Below are 18,927 nucleotides of genomic sequence, written 5' to 3' on the forward strand. Positions count from 1 at the left end.
ACGAATTTCGCCAAGAAGGAAAAACGTTTTAAAATACAGTAGACGGCTTCGACGAACGACGACGCTCACCTCCCGGACAAGGGCTCCCCGTTCAAATTCCCTTTGAGAGCAAGTTCAGCGCACTGCCGGCCAAGATGAAGCCAGCCTGGTCCCTGGTGACGGCATGATTGGTGGGGATCAAAATGTCCTCGCCGGTGCCCTTCTTCACTCTGAGCTGCACGTGGCCCTTGCCCTCATTCTGCAGCATGTCGTACAATCCCACGGTGGCGACTTGGTCTCCCGCAGCAATCTTGTCGTAGTCGGCCTCGTTTGCAAACGTCAGCGGCACAACGCCCTGCTTTTTCAGATTGGTCTCGTGGATCCTGGCAAAGCTCTTTGTCAAGACGACCCTGGCGCCGAGATAGCGCGGCTGCAGCGCGGCGTGCTCTCGTGCCGACCCCTCGCCGTAGTTGTGCTCGGCGACGACGAGCCACTCCTGTCCGCGGGCTTTCCAGAGCGCCGCCAGCTCGGGGATGGTGTGCCTGGAGCCGTCGAGGTCGTAGGCGGCGTTGACCTGGCCGGTCTCGGCGTTGACGGCCGTGTTGAGCGTGTTGGTGGAGATGTTGGGTAGGTGGCCCTTGTACTTGAGCCAAGGGCCGGCGGCGGAGATGGTGTCGGTGGTGCATTTGCCCGTCACCTTGACGAGGACCCGGAGGCCGGCGAGATCGGACTGCGGGAAGGGCGGGAAGGGGTCGAGGAAGGCGAGGCGGTCCGAGGACGGGGAGATGGCCACCTGCACCGACGGGTCGGCGTCCTGGGAGAGGACGCCGAGGGAGGGCAGGCCGGACTCGAAGGGGGTCCGGGGCCCTTCGAGGCCGTGGGGTGGCGAGAATTTGAAGGGCTTGCCCGACGGGGTCGGGAGGGTGTCGGTGACGGGGTTGAAGGTGGTTGAGCCGGCAAAGGCCATGGCGGTGACGACCTCGGGCGAGGCGAGGAAGTTCATGGTCTCGGGGTTCCCGTCGTTGCGGCCGCGGAAGTTGCGGTTGTACGAGGACAGTATGGCGTTGGAGGTGCCCTTTTCGACGCCGTCTTGTCGCCTCCACTGGCCGATGCATGGGCCGCAGGCGTTGGACAGCAAGATGCCGCCCGCTCCCTCCAAGGTGTCGAGGGTGCCGTCGCGCTCCAGGGTGGCTCGGATCTGTTCGCTGCCGGGCGTGATGTAGAAGCCGGCGGCGGGCTTGAGACCAGCCTCGGCGGCCTCCTTGAGCAGGCTCTCGACGCGGGTCATGTCCTCGTAGGAGCTGTTGGTGCAGCTGCCAATCAGGCCGGCGGACAGCTTCTCGGGCCACTTCTGGTCTCTGACGACGTCCTTGAACTTGCTCAGCGGGGTGGCGAGATCGGGCGTGAAGGGGCCGTTGATGTGAGGCTCCAGCTCAGAAAGGTCGATCTTGATGACGCGGTCGTACTCGGCGCCAGCATCGGCCTCGAACCGGAAACGGGCGTCTTCGGAGGCTCCCGGGCCGGGGAAGCTCTGAAGAGCGTCGACGTCGTCGACCGCCCGAGCACGGCGGGTCGCGTGGAGGTAGCGGGCAGAGGCCTGCGTGTAGGGGAAGATCGAGGTCGTGGCGCCAACCTCGGCCCCCATGTTGCAAATGGTAGACTGGCCCGTGAGACTCAAGGTCTCGACCCCGTCGCCAAAGTACTCGATGATGGAGCCCGTCCCGCCGCGAACCGTCAGCTCGCCGGCCAGTCTCAGAATCACATCCTTGGGCGACGCCCAGCCGCCCAGCCTGCCCGTCAGCTCGACCCCGAGGATCCTGGGGGCCTTGAGTTCCCACGGCGCGCCGACCAATGCCTCGACGGCATCGGCACCGCCCACGCCAATCGTCACGGTACACAGGCCGCCGGCGTTGGGCGAGTGGCTGTCGGTGCCGAGCATCATCAGGCCGGGCAAGGCGTAGTTCTCCAGGACGGTCTGGTGGATGATGCCGGCGCCAGGGGGCCAGAACTCCATGCCGTACTTCCTGGCAGCGCTCTCGAGAAAATCAAAGACCTCGCTGTTGGCAGCGATGCCGGCGTCGAGGTCCTGACCGGCGCCCCTGGATCCCACAATCAAGTGGTCGCAGTGGATGCTGGCGGGGATGGCGGGCCGCTCGAGATTGCACGACATGAACTGCAGCAGGGCCATTTGTGCCGACGCATCCTGCATGTTGACGCGGTCCGGCTTGAGACGCAGGTTGGCGTTGCCGCGGATGTCACGCCCGCCAGAGGTGTTTGTGAGGAGCGACTCCTCCACATTGTCGAGGTGGCTGTAGAGGATCTTTTCGGCGAGCGTCAGGCGCTGCGTGGCCAGGACCTTGCGCACGTCGGTGTACTTGGCGAAGAGCCTTTCGTACGTTGGGGGGAGGGATTTGCCGCTTGCAAAGGACCGCGCTGATGCTGGTGACGACGCAGACGCGGCCGCATGGACGTGTGATCCGGAGCCGGAGCCGGAGCCGGAGCCGCAGCTGCGCACCGCGCGCCGCAAGAGACTCTGCATGGAGGAGACAAAGGTTAGCATGAGATTGACCGAGATTGGGAGCGGATGGGAACTGTTCAAGCATGCCCGTACCGTCACGGCGCCTCCCGGGCGGCTGGCCAGTTCAATTGGAGCCATGGTGTTTTCAGACGACGGGACGTTGAGAGCAAAAGTCCAAGATTGATGACTCGGTCGGTACGGAGTACCTTGCGCGGGAGACCGCAAGAGTGGGGCCCGAATTTTTATTGTCAATTGGCACCGCTTGATTGGTCTGTCGATTCACGTGTCCAATCACAATGCCGATCCCGGCATCAGCAACCAGTACCAGCACCGACAGCACCGACCGATGATCCGACGGCTCGGATGCACCATCCTGGAGGACAGAGTCATGTGCATAATCCTCGGGCATTATTATTGTACATGTTGCTTTTCCATCCCATGTCCATGTCATCAATATACAGCGACCCCGTCAGCATCCTCCAGCCACAGAGATGCAAGGTCTTTCGACAACCCCAGTCGCAGCCTCCGGAGCACATCCTCGCCTTTGCTCGACACATGCCATGCCTTCCTCCAGTCCCAGCCCCGTGTCGCCTTGCCGCCAGCCACGGTTGACTTGTGCATGTGGCTGACAAGCATTGAGCTCCCGCTCATCACATAACTGCTTCCGCTCAACGATGCCGTCGACTTCGCCATGAGGTCCGCCGGCGTGGATCCCTTCAGACCCTGGCCTGACGAGAGGACCAGGTCAAAAAAGCAGGCGCAAGAATCGTAGACCCGCGATCCCACAGTTTGCACATCTTCCACCGCCTTGAGCAGGATGTCGATCTGGTCCAGAGAGAGAGCACAGGGTGTCTGGTTGATGAAGACGGTCGCCTCGCCGAGCAGGGCGAGCAAAAAGTCTTCGCTGACGACGGCGTCGCGGGACTCGTCGTACAGTCCCCCTCGAATATTGTCATCTGCACTGGAGATGACGGCCATCAATGCAGTCGCAGCCTGTTTCTTGAGCGCTCTCGCTTTCGAATTTGAAATCTCGGCCAGGTTCTGCTCGTCGCGAATCTCGTAAAACCTCCGCAACGTCGCATAGCCACTGAGCATCCGGCCCAGCAGCTGTGCAGCCTCCAAATCTTGCTTGGCTTTAGCTTCCAGCGTTTCTGTTCTCTTGCAAAGCAAGTTTTCAAGGTCCACGTCTAGGTCGTTCCTAGGCGGGAAGGCAGTCGACTGAATGAGTGAATACGATATGAGAAGATTCAACACTTCCCGCACTCTGTCTGGTCGGCGTGATAGAGCATAATACCAGAGCACCTCGCCGTATCTATGAGACTCTTTGCACAACATGTCGGCAAACGCCTGCGTCGTCAAATCAGCAACAAGTTCTTGTCGCACTGGGTAATCGGTAAACAAACCTCTGCCGTCTCTTCGGCATACGTCATCATGCCGAGATCACTGAGTATCCTCCACATTTTGTCGACGGTTCTGCTAGAGTTCTCGTCCAGCCTGACCAACAGATCCCGGAGAAGCTCCCCGACGGTCTCCTCTGACCTCTCTGGCACGTCCATTCTGCCGAGGACTTGGATGGCCATTTCCCACCCATCTTTATTCGCAGAGAGTCGGTCGATTCCAGCCAATTCCCGCGCATACAAAACGAGCGTGGTATCCTTGATTCCTTGCCGCTCGTCAGTCGAGGGTGGCACGACACCGAGCAAAGCAAGGTCATCCATGTCCAAGGTGTCTGTTGGCAACGGCTTGGCAGTCTCTGTAGGGGGTAACCACTTGCCAAGTGAGGCGATCTCGGCTACAGAGGACGCTATGGGAAGCGACCAGGTCCTAAGGAGCCCAATAACGCCGTTCACGTTGCCCTCGAAGCACGAGGCAATAGCAACCTCAACACCATTCACAGGATTGGGGCTCATGTCCGATTGAAGGACAAGGCGGAATGCGGAACTCAGCCGCTCAAAGTAATCTGGCGAGGCTCCGAATTGCGGTCCAGACGACGCTCGGAAGCCTCGAGCATGAGACAGCCTCAGGTTTCTGTGGTGGCTTCCATCATCCCACCATCCAAACAGCCCAACCGTGGCCTCACACCAGTCCTGGGCCGTCTCCAAAATGGATTCATGTTTTCCGAGAACAATACCGTGAACGATTTGTAGGTTTTCGTACACATCCCAAGGTATTTGACTAGATGCCTTTCGAGCCATCGTCGACATGGACCGTGGCTCAGGGGAGTTGGTGTCGTCCGGGGACCCTGAGAATTGCGTATCGCGGCCCTCGGCAAAGAGCGTCAGCCTATCTAGACATCCACGGGCCTGGACGCGGAACAGAGTCCAGCTGCTGTTCCAGATGTCCCAGTCACCCGCCATAGCTGGACACTTCTCCAGCATGTCACAGGTTGCTTCCGCAAATCGGCGAACGTTTTCCAGCGCTTTGCCGGTGTACGCATTGTCGCCCCTTGGCCCCTTCTTAACATTCTCCCACCCGGCACTTTTCAAAAGCTGAGTGGCCCCGCGCACGTCGCCTCTGAGTAAAGCGTTACGGAGCGTCTGCCAGAACAGGCCATGGCTAGCCGGGCCAGGCTTGTAGCAGCTGATTTCGCGAATCTGGTCTGGGTACAGGTTGTGGCTGGCTTGCTGCCAATCGAAAAGAACTTCGGGCAGAGGCGGTATCTTGTCATCTTCCATGTCACTGTCGAACCTAGTATGGTGCAAGCGCAGGACTAAGTGAGCGACATATGCTGCCTTCTCAAATGAATCAGCATCGGGTCCGGGCCCAATCGTCGCAAAATCTTCCCCTTCAGGCGGAGGCAAGTCTTCGACGTAGTCATTCCAGAGCTTGACCAGTCGGTATGTGATATTGGCCAAAGAGTTGTCCATCTTCTCCGCATCATCCACCGGTCCAATGCCGTCGTCGTAAAGACGGCACACCAAGTCCTCTGTTTTGAGAATCAAATCAGCAGTCTCTGTAATCCTCGCAGCATCTTGCTGCGTATACATGTCTCGAGCAATAGTCGCAAAATGAAATTCTCGTCGCATGGAGCCACCAAGCCGTGCAGATGATCGTCGGAAAATATCTTCAGCTTCCTTTCGAACTCTGTCTGTCGCAGCTGGAGTATTGAGCATCATCAAGTCGTCGCCTTCCCCGATGATGGGATGTCCGTAGGGTCGGTCGTCGTGTCGCATGTTCAGAAACAAGTCCCCTTCATCAGAGGCCCCTTCGGACATCCCTTTGTCCTCCTCCTCCTGCTCATCCGCTTCAGCATCCTCGTCACCCTCCATGTCTTCATCAATGTACCGTTCAATTTCGGCTTCGATGTCGTCGCCCTCTGCGTCCCCATCCTCCTCCCCGCCGTGTAGAGGGGGGAAGGTGTTCGATTTACGGAAGAGGCTATGCGGCGGGAGTTCATCCTCTCCTTCAGAATCTTTTTCTTTTTCTGCTTCTTCGTCACTAATGCTAAATTGCCTGCTCAGGCTCGAAGGTTGGCGGGGACCTCCTCTGATGGAGTGGCCGAGCGGTGCACCGGAGGGCTCAGTGCGACCAAACAGGTTCCTTCCCGACGCACTCTGTGATTGAGCACCGGCAAAGCCGAAAGGTTTACTGTTGGTGCTTACTCCTCGCACGATGGAGCTGCCAAGGTACGATTCTGAAGGGGCTCCCGCCGGGGTGAAGGAGGCTTGCGATGACGGGGGCGGTCCAGCAGGCGTCGTCGATGGCATGTCCCCCAGGAATGAGAAGGTCATGCCATTCCTTGATTTCTTGTCCGGGGTCGACGGCGCAGGGCTCGAGTCGGGAACCATGAACCGGTGTGCCATTGCGACGGTGATGCGACCACCTTGGCGTCGACTCGATGAGCGAGATGAAAGTTGAATGCGATGGTAAATGGGATGAGCCCCCGCGCTCTCGGTGTTCAGGGATAGGCGAGCATACGTCGCGGTGTCTTTGTACGTATGCACTTTGTTGCAGCTTGGCGCAAACAATTTCGCCTGGTGCGCGCAGCGTTGAAGAAGAGCTGCCAAAACGCGTTCACGTACTCCGTAACTATTTTCTGGAAGCTCCCGGGTTGAACACAGCCGGCCGGGGTTTAGCCGAGCCGATCACCAAAGCCATGGCAACCCGCCTGTTGTGATGCCCAACGAAGTTGCCATGCGATTTGAAAAAATTTATATATATGTAGTAAGACCAACTAAAACTATGGAAATGTCTCACTGTTCTTCGTTTTGAAAAATATCCTTGCGCTCCTGCAAACGGGATACAGAAAAAAGACGCTCAAACTGGCATTCCGTAACTGCTGGATTAGATGTTGGGTACCTAGGTATTTACTTGGGACAACTAGGTGCACGGGGGTGTCCGTTCAAGATACTGAACAAAGATGACGAGATGGGTGTGGAATCATTCATCTTGCTCGGCCCTATCCATATGGGTTCCAGATCCCGGCGCAGACAAATCTTGCTGAGAGTGAGTGCTGTTTCGGGAGATGTTCGGGGTTCGGAAATGTCAGGTTGACGCCGCCGGTTACGCTCGAGGCTCTGTCCGCTGACAAAGTACTGGGTACACTACCTTACCTTAGGTAGGTACCTCCTACTCCGTAGGTATCTACCCAGACACCACCTACCTAACGTTATTGGTACTTGAAAGGTACGTAATGGCATCGACGACTAGACCATTCCATCCGGCGCCGGCGCGGGGTAGCAGCCGGCGGCGCTCTTCGGCGTGTCGACTCGACTTTTAACAAAGCTGTCAACTCCGCACGCTGTCTGCCATAACATCGTCGCCCCGATTGAAAGCTCAACGCACACGGCAAGCTCCGTCGACTCGCCTCAATCTCTGCAAGCCCACAATCGCCAACCCAGAGCTTGCGGCATTCAAAATGACCGACACTGCCGGAAAGGTGTGTACTCTCCGCCACCAACTGACGCCCGCTCGTTCCGTTGAGAGACCCCACGGTTGACGGTTGACCATCATGCCGTGAAACAGACCATCACCTGCAAAGCCGCCGTAGCCTGGGAGGCTGGTAAGGAGCTTAGCATCGAGGATGTCGAAGTTGCTCCTCCCAAGGCCCACGAGGTCCGAATCCAAATCTACTACACTGGCGTGTGCCATACAGGTTAAAACCCCCCCATGCTTTCAGAAAATTTGCTCGAGCCTAGCTAACAAGAAGGGCAAAGACGCGTACACTCTGTCCGGAAAGGATCCCGAAGGCGCTTTCCCCATCGTCTTGGGACACGAGGGTGCTGGTATTGTCGAATCCGTTGGTGAGGGTGTCACCAATGTGAAGCCGGGCGACCACGTCGTCGCTCTCTAGTATGTGCTTGCATCTCGCAAAAGCTCACAATGAGCCCCGCGGGCCGTGGTGTGGTTTCTAACCTCTGCCCCGTCTACAGTACCCCGGAGTGCAAGGAATGCAAGTTCTGCAAGTCGGGAAAGACAAATCTTTGCGGCAAGATCCGAGCTACCCAGGGCAAGGGAGTGATGCCCGACGGCACATCCCGATTCAAGTGCAAGGGCAAGGATCTCCTCCACTTCATGGGCACGTCGACCTTTTCTCAATATACCGTGGTTGCCGACATCTCCGTTGTTGCCGTCCAGCCCGATGCCCCTATGGACCGCACCTGTCTGCTGGGATGTGGCATCACCACTGGGTACGGTGCAGCGCGCGTCACAGCCAATGTCGAGGAGGGATCCAATATCGCCGTCTTCGGCGCTGGCTGCGTCGGTCTGTCGGTCGTGCAGGGTGCTGTTGTCAACAAGGCCGGCAAGATCATTGTCGTCGACGTGAACCCTTCCAAGGAGGAGTGGGCCAAGAAGTTTGGTGCCACCGACTTCGTCAACCCCAATGACTTGAAGGGTCAAACCATTGTCGAGAAGCTGGTGGAGATGACAGACGGCGGCTGTGACTACACTTTCGACTGCACTGGTAACGTCAGTGTCATGAGGGCCGCCCTTGAGGCCTGCCACAAGGGTTGGGGCGAGAGCATCATCATTGGTGTCGCTGCTGCTGGCCAGGAGATTGCCACCCGACGTGAGTAATCTGCTCAGCCATGGTTGGAGTTTTGATTTCGCTAACACGCCCATTTAGCTTTCCAACTCGTCACTGGACGAGTGTGGAGGGGATGCGCTTTTGGTGGTATCAAGGGTCGCTCTCAGCTTCCCGGCCTTGTTAGCGACTACATGAAGGGTGCTCTGAAGGTCGATGAATTCATCACGCACCGCAAGACGCTGAACGAGATGAACTCTGCCTTTGAATCCATGAAGAGCGGTGACTGTATCCGAGCCGTTGTCGACATGAGAAAGCTGTGAAACTGGTTACCAATATCATGATGCCGCCAAAGTGGGTTTACGATGGACATTTATAAATAGTCATGGAGTTCGAGCATTGGAAAAGGGGAGGTTCAGCAACTGGGAGTGGCGGGAACGCGCCGGTAATATATGACGGCAGGACGGAACCTTGATGGCCTAGTATACATGATGAATGGGCAAATGAGAATGCGTTGACATGGTGCGATGACCACGAGCCAAGGAAGAAATGCACAGACGTATGCGATACAACTTGGTACGGCCGTGGCTTCCATCAAGCAGACAGCCCAAGGTCGGAGAGATGCAATATCAGAGCACTTACCCTACATGCCTCATACCACCCAGGCACGCGAAGTATCCGACTGAACATGTGTAGGACGCTCGTATTGTGCCGTGCACGGTGTCTCGGTAGACTCAAACATGGCTAGTACTGCATTCGAAGCACCGTCCCTGTGCTTTCTCGGCATTGCTTGCCTGGCTGATGCTCCAAAGCAGTCGTTGACATTCAAGCGTCATCACCAGCCACCCGCAGCGCCTCCAATGACGATGCATCGGCACCCACCGCCAAAGCGCGCGTCGCGCGTCGAGCAAATTTCTACTCCCTCACCTCCCAATCCGCCGCCAGGACCCTCAGGACGCATCACAAACGCCCAAATCCAAAAGATGAGGTCCTCACGAATATCCAAAGACACATCCAAACTACTTGGCTCCGTTGCCGCCACCCAAACGTCCTTTCCCCGCCGCACGACCCGATCCCTCTCACGATTTGCCCACACCACGTCCACGACCCTGGATCAAAATGGCCCCCAAACCACCGACATAGAAGACAGCATAAGCCCGCCTCGCAAGCGGCGGCGCCGGCGCACACCCGCAGACTCGCCCACGGAGGCCGCCGACGCCGAGCCCTCCTCCGACCCCTCGCCCTCGGCGCCATCACCGCCCGCGAAGCGTCGGGGCCGAAAGCCAGCAAAGAACAAGACGGACCGCACGACCGGGCAGCAAGGCGCATCGCCCCCAGTCCCGCCGCCGCCGGACTGGCAAGAAGTCTACAACACCGTCAAGAAGATGCGCGGCCCGGGCGGCGCGGCCCACGGCGCGGCAGTAGACACGATGGGGTGCGAGAGGCTCGCGGACCCCAACGCCTCCCCCCGCGACCAGCGCTTCCACACGCTCATCGCGCTCATGCTGTCCAGCCAGACAAAGGACACGGTCAACGCCGTGGCCATGCACAGGCTCCGGACGGAGCTGCCGCCGCATCGGCCCGGCGCCCCGGCCGGTCTGAACCTGGACAACGTGCTGGCCGTGGATGCAGGTCTGCTCAACGAGTTGATCTGGGCCGTTGGCTTCCACAACAACAAGACAAAGTACGTATCCGCTTGCTGTTGCTTCCTCCCCGCCTGCGCACGAGGACCAAGGACAAGAACAGGAACAGGAACAACAGAACGGAACCCGAAAACCAACCACGTCGAGAGCCCAGCTGACCAGGCGGGGGACGAGCAGGTACATCAAGCGGGCGGCCGTCATGCTGCGTGACCAGTGGAAGGGCGACATCCCCGACACCATCGAGGGCCTCACGTCGCTGCCGGGGGTCGGGCCCAAGATGGCCTACCTCTGCCTCTCGGCGGCGTGGGGCCGCACCGAGGGCGTCGGCGTCGACGTGCACGTCCACCGGATCACGAACCTCTGGGGCTGGAACAGGACGAGGAGCCCGGAGGAGACGAGGCGCGCGCTGCAGTCGTGGCTGCCGAGGGACAAGTGGCGGGAAATCAACTGGCTGCTCGTCGGGCTCGGACAGACGGTCTGCCTGCCAGTGGGGAGGAGGTGCGGCGACTGCGACTTGGGCCTGGACGGGCTGTGCAAGGCCGCGGAGAGGAAGAAGGTGCTCCAGGGGAGGAGGGCGGCAGAGGAGGTCGAGGTGGAAGAGGCGAGCGGGGTGGCGGTGAGGAGGCGCGAGGTCGTTGCCGGCGTCGTAGTCACCAAGGAAGAGGCGGTCAATGGGGAATTGCGCGTTGGGAGGTAGGAGCTGGAGAACACGGCGAGGAAGATGGAGTGCATTGTGACGATGATGATGCGACATTGACAGCGGTAACGACATCAACATCAACATCAACATCAACATCAACATCAGCATCAACAACGACTCAACTTCAACTTCAACAACAGCATCAACACCAACCACACCATCAACGTCAACGTCAACGTCAACAACAACAACCGCGACTGTGACAACTGTAGACGTGCAGGGAAAAGACTATTTGCTATTTATTTATTCCTCCATCACACTTGGCGAATTGGCGGCGGGACTTTGATCCATCACCAGCGCGCGAGTGTGGCGGTCTGCACAACCTGCACATCTGGCATCGCAACCACGACCACAAACAACCATGACCACTGGACGGCAAGCACGGCGCGCATGCATGAATGCCCTACGTGACGGAGATGAACGACCCAAGGACCCCGAGGACCAGCACGAGCGATGTGGCCATTCGCATCATGGCTGTCTGGCAGAGTGAGCTGTCACGACTCGACAGTCAGCCATGCCGGGATTGGACTTCATCATGTACACATCCCGTACTAACTACTAGTTAAGTTAGTACGTACTGACACTGCGAAACGCTGTAGCCGCTGTTGGGTGGGGGCAATTTTAGACGGGAAATGAAACGTCTGAAACGCAGTGCCAGTACCGGTACTAGTACCAGTACCAGTACCAGTACCGGTACCAGTACCAGTACCAGATACTACAGTCATCACACGGGCCACTGGGTTCTGGCAAGGGCCGTAAAAGGGACAAGAAATCTCATTTTCACCTGGAATAATAAATGATAATGACAAGTGCCAATTAGAGTGGAAGCAGATGGGCTCCATCCAGAAAATCACAACAGGAATAGAACCCGGAACGCCGTGTGACCGTTACACCGGGCCGTCGCCAACAAGTAGAATACACAACGGTGGGCCACTGCGCCTTTAGTTCCGCCCAAGAACCACGCCGCCGGGCTTGAAATCGCTCGATATAGACATGTCGTATAGTCATATTTCATCAAGGAAAAAGGAAAAAGTGTCGGTGTGTCGATTGACGGGTTGATCCAACTCAATTTTGAATTCTCCCACTCCGTCGTAGATTCGGACCTTCTCGCGCCGGCCGGACCCGGTACAGGAGTCATGTGGTGCTGACCCAGTTAAACGCCACGGATAACTTGGGTTCTTTCTGCTTCCAACTGTGCGGCATTACGCTCGTGCGACTGTTTCTTGCACTTGAATAAAAGAACGACGAGTCAGTATTCTTCGTCTCGCATCTAGAGCGCATAGTGGTGCATCAATGCCTGGGTTGACCTACGTCTTCGAGGCCGCTGCACTTGTGGTCCTCTAACAGGCGGTGCTTGCCGCAAAAGTGACCGCCGCAGAAGCTACAGTCGCCAAATATACGTTGAACGACCTCTCGGCAGTCCTTGGTACTGCAGCGGATCTTCTTGCCGGCCATGACGGTTGATGTAGTTGTCTCGTACGTGCTGTGTCGTTGAGCGCAGGTTGAGCGTGTTTTCGACGGCCCGGCCGGGGACGGAGGCGATGGGCGGCGAGACGGGCAAATCTAGAGTGACGACGGCAAGACTCTGAAGGAATGCAGGGTCAGTACAGGAAGACGGATTGCCTGCTCGTCTAGGAGATTCCAAGGCAGAGAAGAGATGTCGGCTTGGGAAGCGCGGGCGGCTATAAAGTCACAACGGACAAAGGGAGAGATTACAAACCAGGCTGATGGAGGCCTTGCGTCAGCGGATGGTCCGCCTTTATAGGGAAGGCTGAGAAAATGCGCTAGACGGGCGACGATGAATCAAGACGAGAAGGCCGGGAACATTTGAGGCGCACGCCCCCCCGGCCAAAGGAGTGTGGTTCCACTTGCGAGGTGGAGATGGCAGACCAGGCGGTTCGCCTCTGCGCCGTGTCCGATGAATTTGCATTGCCCGTACTCCGTACGGAGTACCTTGAGGCGCGGACCGTGGATGTTGGATGTTTGACGCCGAGCCAGGCGAGTTCCAATGTGAGTTCGCGACAGGCTCAGCACAGAGGCGCGAATCGGTAGTACCAGTAGCACACAGTCAAACGGCTCGACATGTAAATGTTGGACACGACAAGAACAGGGACACAAAGCATCACACACAAAACATACTTAAACAACGGGGGCTTAACTTTGGGTAGGACCAGACATCAAACGGTCAAAGGCAAAGGAAGGAGGGAAGGGGCCAACTTCCAAGTGCCGAGTGGACAGACAGCCAACATGGGCGGGCAGGGAAGGCGCGACGAGGCTGCCCGGACGCTCAGCACCTGCAGTTCGAGGGGCCGAAAGTTATGAAACCAACGAACGGGCACAAGTTTCTGGTTACAAACTCGCGCCAGACTCGAGCCACAAACGACCTGCGCCGAACAAAATCGCCACTCGCATTCCGTACTGGCTTCCTCTGACTTCTAAGTTCTGTGGCCGTCATGGCGCGAAAACGGTAACTTCGCTGCTTGGGCTGCGGCTTAGGCTTGGGCTTGGGCTTGGGCTTGGCCCTTGGCCAAAGCCGCTGCCTGTTTGGCTGGACGCTGTACGTACGAAATGAGCCGTGCGGCGGTGACGCGGCGATGCTGGCACCTGGGCCGATGGGCCAGACGCAGTTCATCGAGCACATGAATATGCCGACTACTCCGTACAAATTGAGGACTCGACCAGAACTGGTAGGGGGGCAGCGAGCCTCCGAGAGCGGTGGCATTCAGTCGTAGCTAGTGGCTTGGGTCTTGACTCTCGAGGCCAGACCCGTTTTGCAGCCATGCAGCAGCCATGTTTTTTCCTCGCTCCAGCCAACGTAGTGCTAACAACTCTAGTCACTCCCAAAAACAAGCCTTCTTCTATACATCACCGCTTCGGCCGCCGCCCTTTCACTGAATTGGGAGATGGCGGACAATCACCGACGTCGACCACGGCCAGACACTTGCCCGTGCACGGGGTTGAAGGGCGGTTTTTCTGATTCTGAACGATGCAGAATCTTTGAATGGATTTCAGGCTTTGTTTCCATGGCTCTATTATTCATTGGCAGCCGCCAGCAGGGGACACTGTCGCCTCTCCCCAGAATTTGGAAACCGTCTTCCCCCGCCAGACCACCCGAGTCGGGCTCGCCGTAACATCGGGCCCGGGTAGGCCATGTCCTTTGCGAATCAACTCCGAGTGATAAGAGACGGACACGCCCCAAAGCCTGCTGCTGTGTCTCCAGTTACATTATATTGGGCCTTCAAAACGGAAGCGCTCAAGCCCAAAGACACTCATCACTGTGCCATGCTGGTGGTCTCGTGGCAGCACATGGAGCACCCTCCGTCAACTGGCGCCCTTCACTGCGGGTACACTAATAACAGTTGCGACCGGCAGGAGTCGACGGTACTACGTACTACACTACGGAGTAACTTACTAGTCTACCAGTATTGACTTGGACGGAGGGGGTGTACAAACAGGGCGTGTGTGGGCTCTCCTGCAGGGTCAACTTGCTTTTGCGTCTTCCCCAAGCAGATTGCCGCCCGGCCTTTTACGCCAAATATTCGCAGTGGAGCACGCACTCATGCATGAAGCGGACTGTGTCGCCTTGGAGCCCGGGCCCAATAGTCACATGGTATCGGGATTGCAGCACGGAGGACTTCCCCTCCTGCCGGGTTTGCTCACGGACAAATGACGATGAGATGCAAGGCTCACCGTACGACCAGGACAGGCTCGGGGGAAGTCTTGATGGAACGTGCCGACTGCCCCGTGCCGTGGTCAACAAGTCGTGGACTCGCTGGCCATGACGAGATGGCCAATGAGGACACGAAAACCTGCTTCTTTAACCACCATGGGGCTGGAAAGCGGTCCGGAGGCCCGGATAACTGTCCCGTCAACCTTAATTGGATGACTACCTACGGAGTAACACAGATGGGGATGCGGTGATGCGGCAGCTTTCTGTGAGGCGACTGCGCTCGCATTATTCCCGAGTATAATGTATAATTGCAAAGCACGACGCCAAATGGCCTGCTCTGCTGCCTTTTAATTGTTTCCAGTCCCCGACCTTCCTAGGAACGTTCCCGATTCAATTTCTTTGCCGCTCAACGGTGATTTCGCTGAGCAAAGGCCCCTTGGGCGGCTGGCAATCACGACAATGCACCGGGCCCTTGACTCAGGCCGGCCTCTGTTCCAGACCCGCGTACGTGACTATGTCTTGGGTCAATGTCTCTTGGCCAGCTGAGCGGCTCGCTCATTCTCTCAAAGCTTGCGCAACAGGGAGCAGCTGGGGACTTGATGCCATTGCGGATGCTATTCATCTCAACGCGGCCTCTTTCACAGTCTTGAATCGTTAAATCGACAAGACGTGCCCCGTCTCACCAAACTCACAGTATCTGGGCGTTGAAAGTTGATCATCTCACCTTGGTTTTTAGCAATCATTCGATATTATGGTGTCTTGCATGACAGGGGTTTGTTGGCACCACGCCGCCGGCTTCTACAAGGGGGGTCGTACACATGCATCCAGTTCTCCCCAAATCAATGCGGATACGCCTGGTGTCAGGAAGCACCAGGCCAGATCTTCCAGCAGACACGTCAAATCAACCCAACAGGGACTCGCCGATAAGCACTGCGCACAGTCACTCATCACACCAAGGTCGTGCACACCAGAAGCTATTCCGCTTGAGCCGCCATCGGCGTTGAATCAGAATATGTTTTGTGTGTGTGTCCTGAGACTACCATAAGCAAGGAAGGTGCTAGCTGCCTTGTCCGCCGCGAACCATGATTTGGCTTCTGTTCAATGAGGAGGCTGCATTGTCACGCTCACCAGCCGTCCATATATGATATAGGTGCTCGCTCATGTAAACTTCTGCATGCTTCTCCCGAGGAGATGTCAGACAAAGCCGTATCCATTGACTTCCAAACAAAAAGAAACGTGGTCTAGTCACTCACTTTCCTATCGTGTGCTGCGTGAACAGGCTACCTGCAAGAGGCAAGTTGACATGGAGCGAAATACTCCGTACACGGGGGATTTTCACGACAAGGGTGGAAACCAGACAAACGGCCTTATAAGATGCCAAGTACTAACTAGGTGATGAAGTCGATAAGTTGCAAATGAGCTGACGTAAATGGATGTAAAAAAATCAAAAAGTAGACGTGCCGCAGCGAGGACTCGAACCTCGGTTTCCAGTGTTTCGCCGATCCACAAACTGGTGTCCTGACCCCTAGACGACTGCGGCCAATGTTAGGGTTTGAGCATGTTAATGAGAAATATGAAGGGCTCACATAAAAGTGGAGGCCAAGCCTTGTGGCTGTCAATCGGGTCGTTTCTCACGTGCGGCGTCTGCAGTATTCCGGGACCCATTGACATGCGACGTCTATTTACAGCGTCGTTAAGGTAGAAAAAAAAAGGAAAAAAAAAGAGCAGATGAAGAAAGTGCCCAACGCACCAGGTACAGTCCTTGTCCTTCACCGCGCACGCAGACGCTTGAATATCGCTCGCGGCGCGTTTTCCGCCCGCACATGTGCGGTCTCTCCGCGCTCGTGCTCACTCACGCTCGCTCGGTCTTCACATGCATGCTTCCGCCATCCAGACGTCCAATCCACGATTTCCCGCGCAGCCGAGCGGAAGGGGAACCCACTGCGTCAAACATCCCGTACTGGCAGAAGACGGTGGTGCTGCCGCATTGTTTATCTGCCACAACCATGCCACACGGAACGCTTGCCAGGAGAGGCACACGCTCCCCTCTCTTCGGGGCCCCCTCAGGAGGTCGGGTTTGCCTCGGTTTCTCCAAACGCCACTTTGTTCCTTCCTGGTGCGGGATTGGGCCCCTTATCGCGTGGTCAATGCTGCCTGTCGTGTCCGTCTGGTCCCGAGGGAAATGCGTGCTCCTCTGCTTCCCCCCGGATTCTGGCTCGCGAGACTACTTTGATCGTGGCCATGGAGCCGTCGTCTGCCGACGGGGGCTTCTTCCAAGAGGCGCCCGTTTTGAGGAACCAGTTCGACGATGATGCGTCGTTCCAGCGGTGTTTTAAATGTACGGATTCGCCCTGGGCCTGGCGACGGCGTTCCGCTCGTCGACGGCCTCGTCCGGGCCGCGTAGCGTACGGGGCGTGCTGACGAGTGCTTCCTAGTATTCCTCTCTCCGGAGGTGGCGTCCAGGGCTGGCGGCGAGGTATCGACGCTCGGGCGGGACGTCATCTCGGACCAGGTCTTCACCTGGGTCGCTGAAGCAGAACACAACAAGCCGTACCTCAGGGGATCGGGGCGGGACGCCTTTGGGAAGTGGAAGGGCGAGCTGGTCACCGGCGAGGGATGGCGGAGTCTGCGCGCCTTCGGGCAGTCAAGAGGGTAAGTGAGGGTGCGAGCAGGGCCCCCGTGTTGGCAGAGACGGAGGGGAAAACTAAGTATCGTGAGTGCAGAATGGTGGCCACGGGCTACGACACGCCCTACGGCGCCTTCGCGCGTCCTCTTCAGTTCCTGCGCACCCACCTCTGGGTCGGGTCCTGCGCAAACGTGGGCTGCCCGTCGGCCATGCAGGACGGCGCGGCGTGCCTCCTCCGGCGCCATCTCACGCACCCGGAGCTCTCTGCTGCGCTGTCCGCCGCGGAGAAGAGGGTCTTTGCGGACGCGTACGGGCGTCTGACGTCCCGCGATGCCGGGCATGCCTGGACCAGCGGGCAGTGGATGACGGAGCGGACGGGCGGGAGCGACGTTTCGCTCACGGAAACCGTCGCCACGTACCGGCCAGACGGCGCCGATGGCCTCGCCTCCAGGCAGGGCCAGATCCCCCTGGGGCCGTGGTCCATCAGCGGGTTCAAGTGGTTCTCCAGCGCCACGGACGCCGAAATGGCGGTCCTCCTGGCCAGGACCGCGGCCGGAGGACTGTCGGCGTTCCTCGCCCCGATGCGGAGGCACGACGCCGGGGCGACGACGTTGACGGGCGAGCCCAGGGAGGACGGCACGGTCCTCAACGGCGTCCGCATCCAGCGGCTCAAGAACAAGCTGGGCACGCAGTCGCTCCCCACGGCAGAGCTCGTGCTGGACAACATGCGCGGCTGGATGGTGGGCCGGGAGGGAGGAGGCATCCACGAAATCAGCACCATCCTCACCCTCACGCGCGTCCACTCGGCCGTCGCGGCCGTGGGCGGCGTAGGTCGCGGCCTGGGGATAGCGCGGGCCTACGCCCTCGTTCGACACGTCGGCGCCGGCAAGCGCGAGAGGACGAGGCTGGTCGACAGCCCGCTGCACATGAGGACGCTGGCCAACATGTCGGCCGAGTACCGCGGCCTCATGCTCGTCACCTTTTACACGTCGTACGTGCTGGGCGTGTCGGAGCACTCGCTCGACGCGAGGCCCCCGCCGGCGCTGGAAGCCCTCACGCCGCAGACGAGGAGCCTCGCCGGGCCGCTGCTCCGGATCATGACGCAGCTCGCCAAGGCCTATGTCTGCAAGCCCAGCGTGGCGCTGCTGTTCTCCTGCATGGAGTCGCTGGGCGGCGTGGGCTATCTTGTCAACGAGGAGCAGGAGTATCTCAACGTGGCGCGTATATACAGGGATACGTGCGTGCTGCCCATCTGGGAGGGCACGACGGATGTTTTATGCACGGATCTGATCCGCGCCATGAAGCACACGCGCCGCGGGGCGGATTCACTGGCGGCCTTGGACGAGGTTATCCGCAAGGCGTGGGCGTTCCAGGGCAACAAGATTGGACAGCCGCCCGGCTGGAAACCGGTTGAGAGGTGGGCCGCGTTGAAGGCCAAGATTGAGGGGACGCCGCAGGCCGACTTGATGGGCGAGGCGCGTGAGCTTGTCTGGCAGCTGGGCCATGTGCTCTGTTCGCTGTTGCTCTACGTCGATGCGGGCACGGACGGGAGCCCAGCGGCCAAGGAAGTGTTTGTCCGGTTCGTCGAGGACAAGTTTGCCGGGGTGCGCCGGAGGCCGAGAGGGCGCACGGAGGAGGAGTTGGCCAAGGATCGTGCCATTGTATACGGCGATGGGGGCGCCGCCGCGGCCAAGCTGTAGCCTCGTCGCGATGCCAAGCTGTAGCCTCGTCGCGATGCTATCATGATTACGTCTTGTTTCTCACATGTGCGTGGTGTGCGTGCCGAGCAACTTGGCATGCGAGACGATTCAACCGTGTAGAATGAG

The 18,927-nt window shown here is 58.3% G+C and overlaps 5 protein-coding genes across 5 annotated transcripts; 3 read left to right on the forward strand and 2 right to left on the reverse strand.

The window, feature by feature from the left end:
- Positions 1-91: 91 nt before the first annotated feature.
- On the reverse strand, positions 92-2,635 carry MAM_05027 (aconitate hydratase; the record flags this gene model as incomplete). The annotated part of the gene is made up of 2 exons (XM_040823825.1): positions 92-2,512; positions 2,591-2,635. The coding sequence occupies 2 exons, from the start codon at positions 2,633-2,635 to the stop codon at positions 92-94; spliced, it is 2,466 nt and encodes an 821-aa protein (XP_040677984.1).
- Positions 2,636-2,947: 312 nt separating this feature from the next.
- MAM_05028 (aconitate hydratase) lies at positions 2,948-6,300 on the reverse strand (the record flags this gene model as incomplete). Its single annotated transcript, XM_040823826.1, has 2 exons — positions 2,948-3,844; positions 3,901-6,300. 2 exons carry the CDS (start codon positions 6,298-6,300, stop codon positions 2,948-2,950), a joined length of 3,297 nt encoding a protein of 1,098 aa, XP_040677985.1.
- A 1,055-nt stretch (positions 6,301-7,355) lies between these two features.
- MAM_05029 (glutathione-dependent formaldehyde dehydrogenase) lies at positions 7,356-8,785 on the forward strand (the record flags this gene model as incomplete). Its single annotated transcript, XM_040823827.1, has 5 exons — positions 7,356-7,376; positions 7,463-7,592; positions 7,636-7,789; positions 7,870-8,507; positions 8,565-8,785. 5 exons carry the CDS (start codon positions 7,356-7,358, stop codon positions 8,783-8,785), a joined length of 1,164 nt encoding a protein of 387 aa, XP_040677986.1.
- Positions 8,786-9,202: 417 nt separating this feature from the next.
- MAM_05030 (DNA glycosylase) lies at positions 9,203-10,802 on the forward strand (the record flags this gene model as incomplete). The annotated part of the gene is made up of 2 exons (XM_040823828.1): positions 9,203-10,146; positions 10,283-10,802. 2 exons carry the CDS (start codon positions 9,203-9,205, stop codon positions 10,800-10,802), a joined length of 1,464 nt encoding a protein of 487 aa, XP_040677987.1.
- A 5,914-nt stretch (positions 10,803-16,716) lies between these two features.
- On the forward strand, positions 16,717-18,801 carry MAM_05031 (acyl-CoA dehydrogenase; the record flags this gene model as incomplete). Its single annotated transcript, XM_040823829.1, has 3 exons — positions 16,717-16,813; positions 16,911-17,127; positions 17,199-18,801. The coding sequence occupies 3 exons, from the start codon at positions 16,717-16,719 to the stop codon at positions 18,799-18,801; spliced, it is 1,917 nt and encodes a 638-aa protein (XP_040677988.1).
- Positions 18,802-18,927: the final 126 nt, after the last annotated feature.

Source organism: Metarhizium album (assembly GCF_000804445.1).
Source record: "Metarhizium album ARSEF 1941 chromosome Unknown scaffold_12, whole genome shotgun sequence".
Lineage (NCBI taxonomy): Eukaryota > Fungi > Ascomycota > Sordariomycetes > Hypocreales > Clavicipitaceae > Metarhizium > Metarhizium album.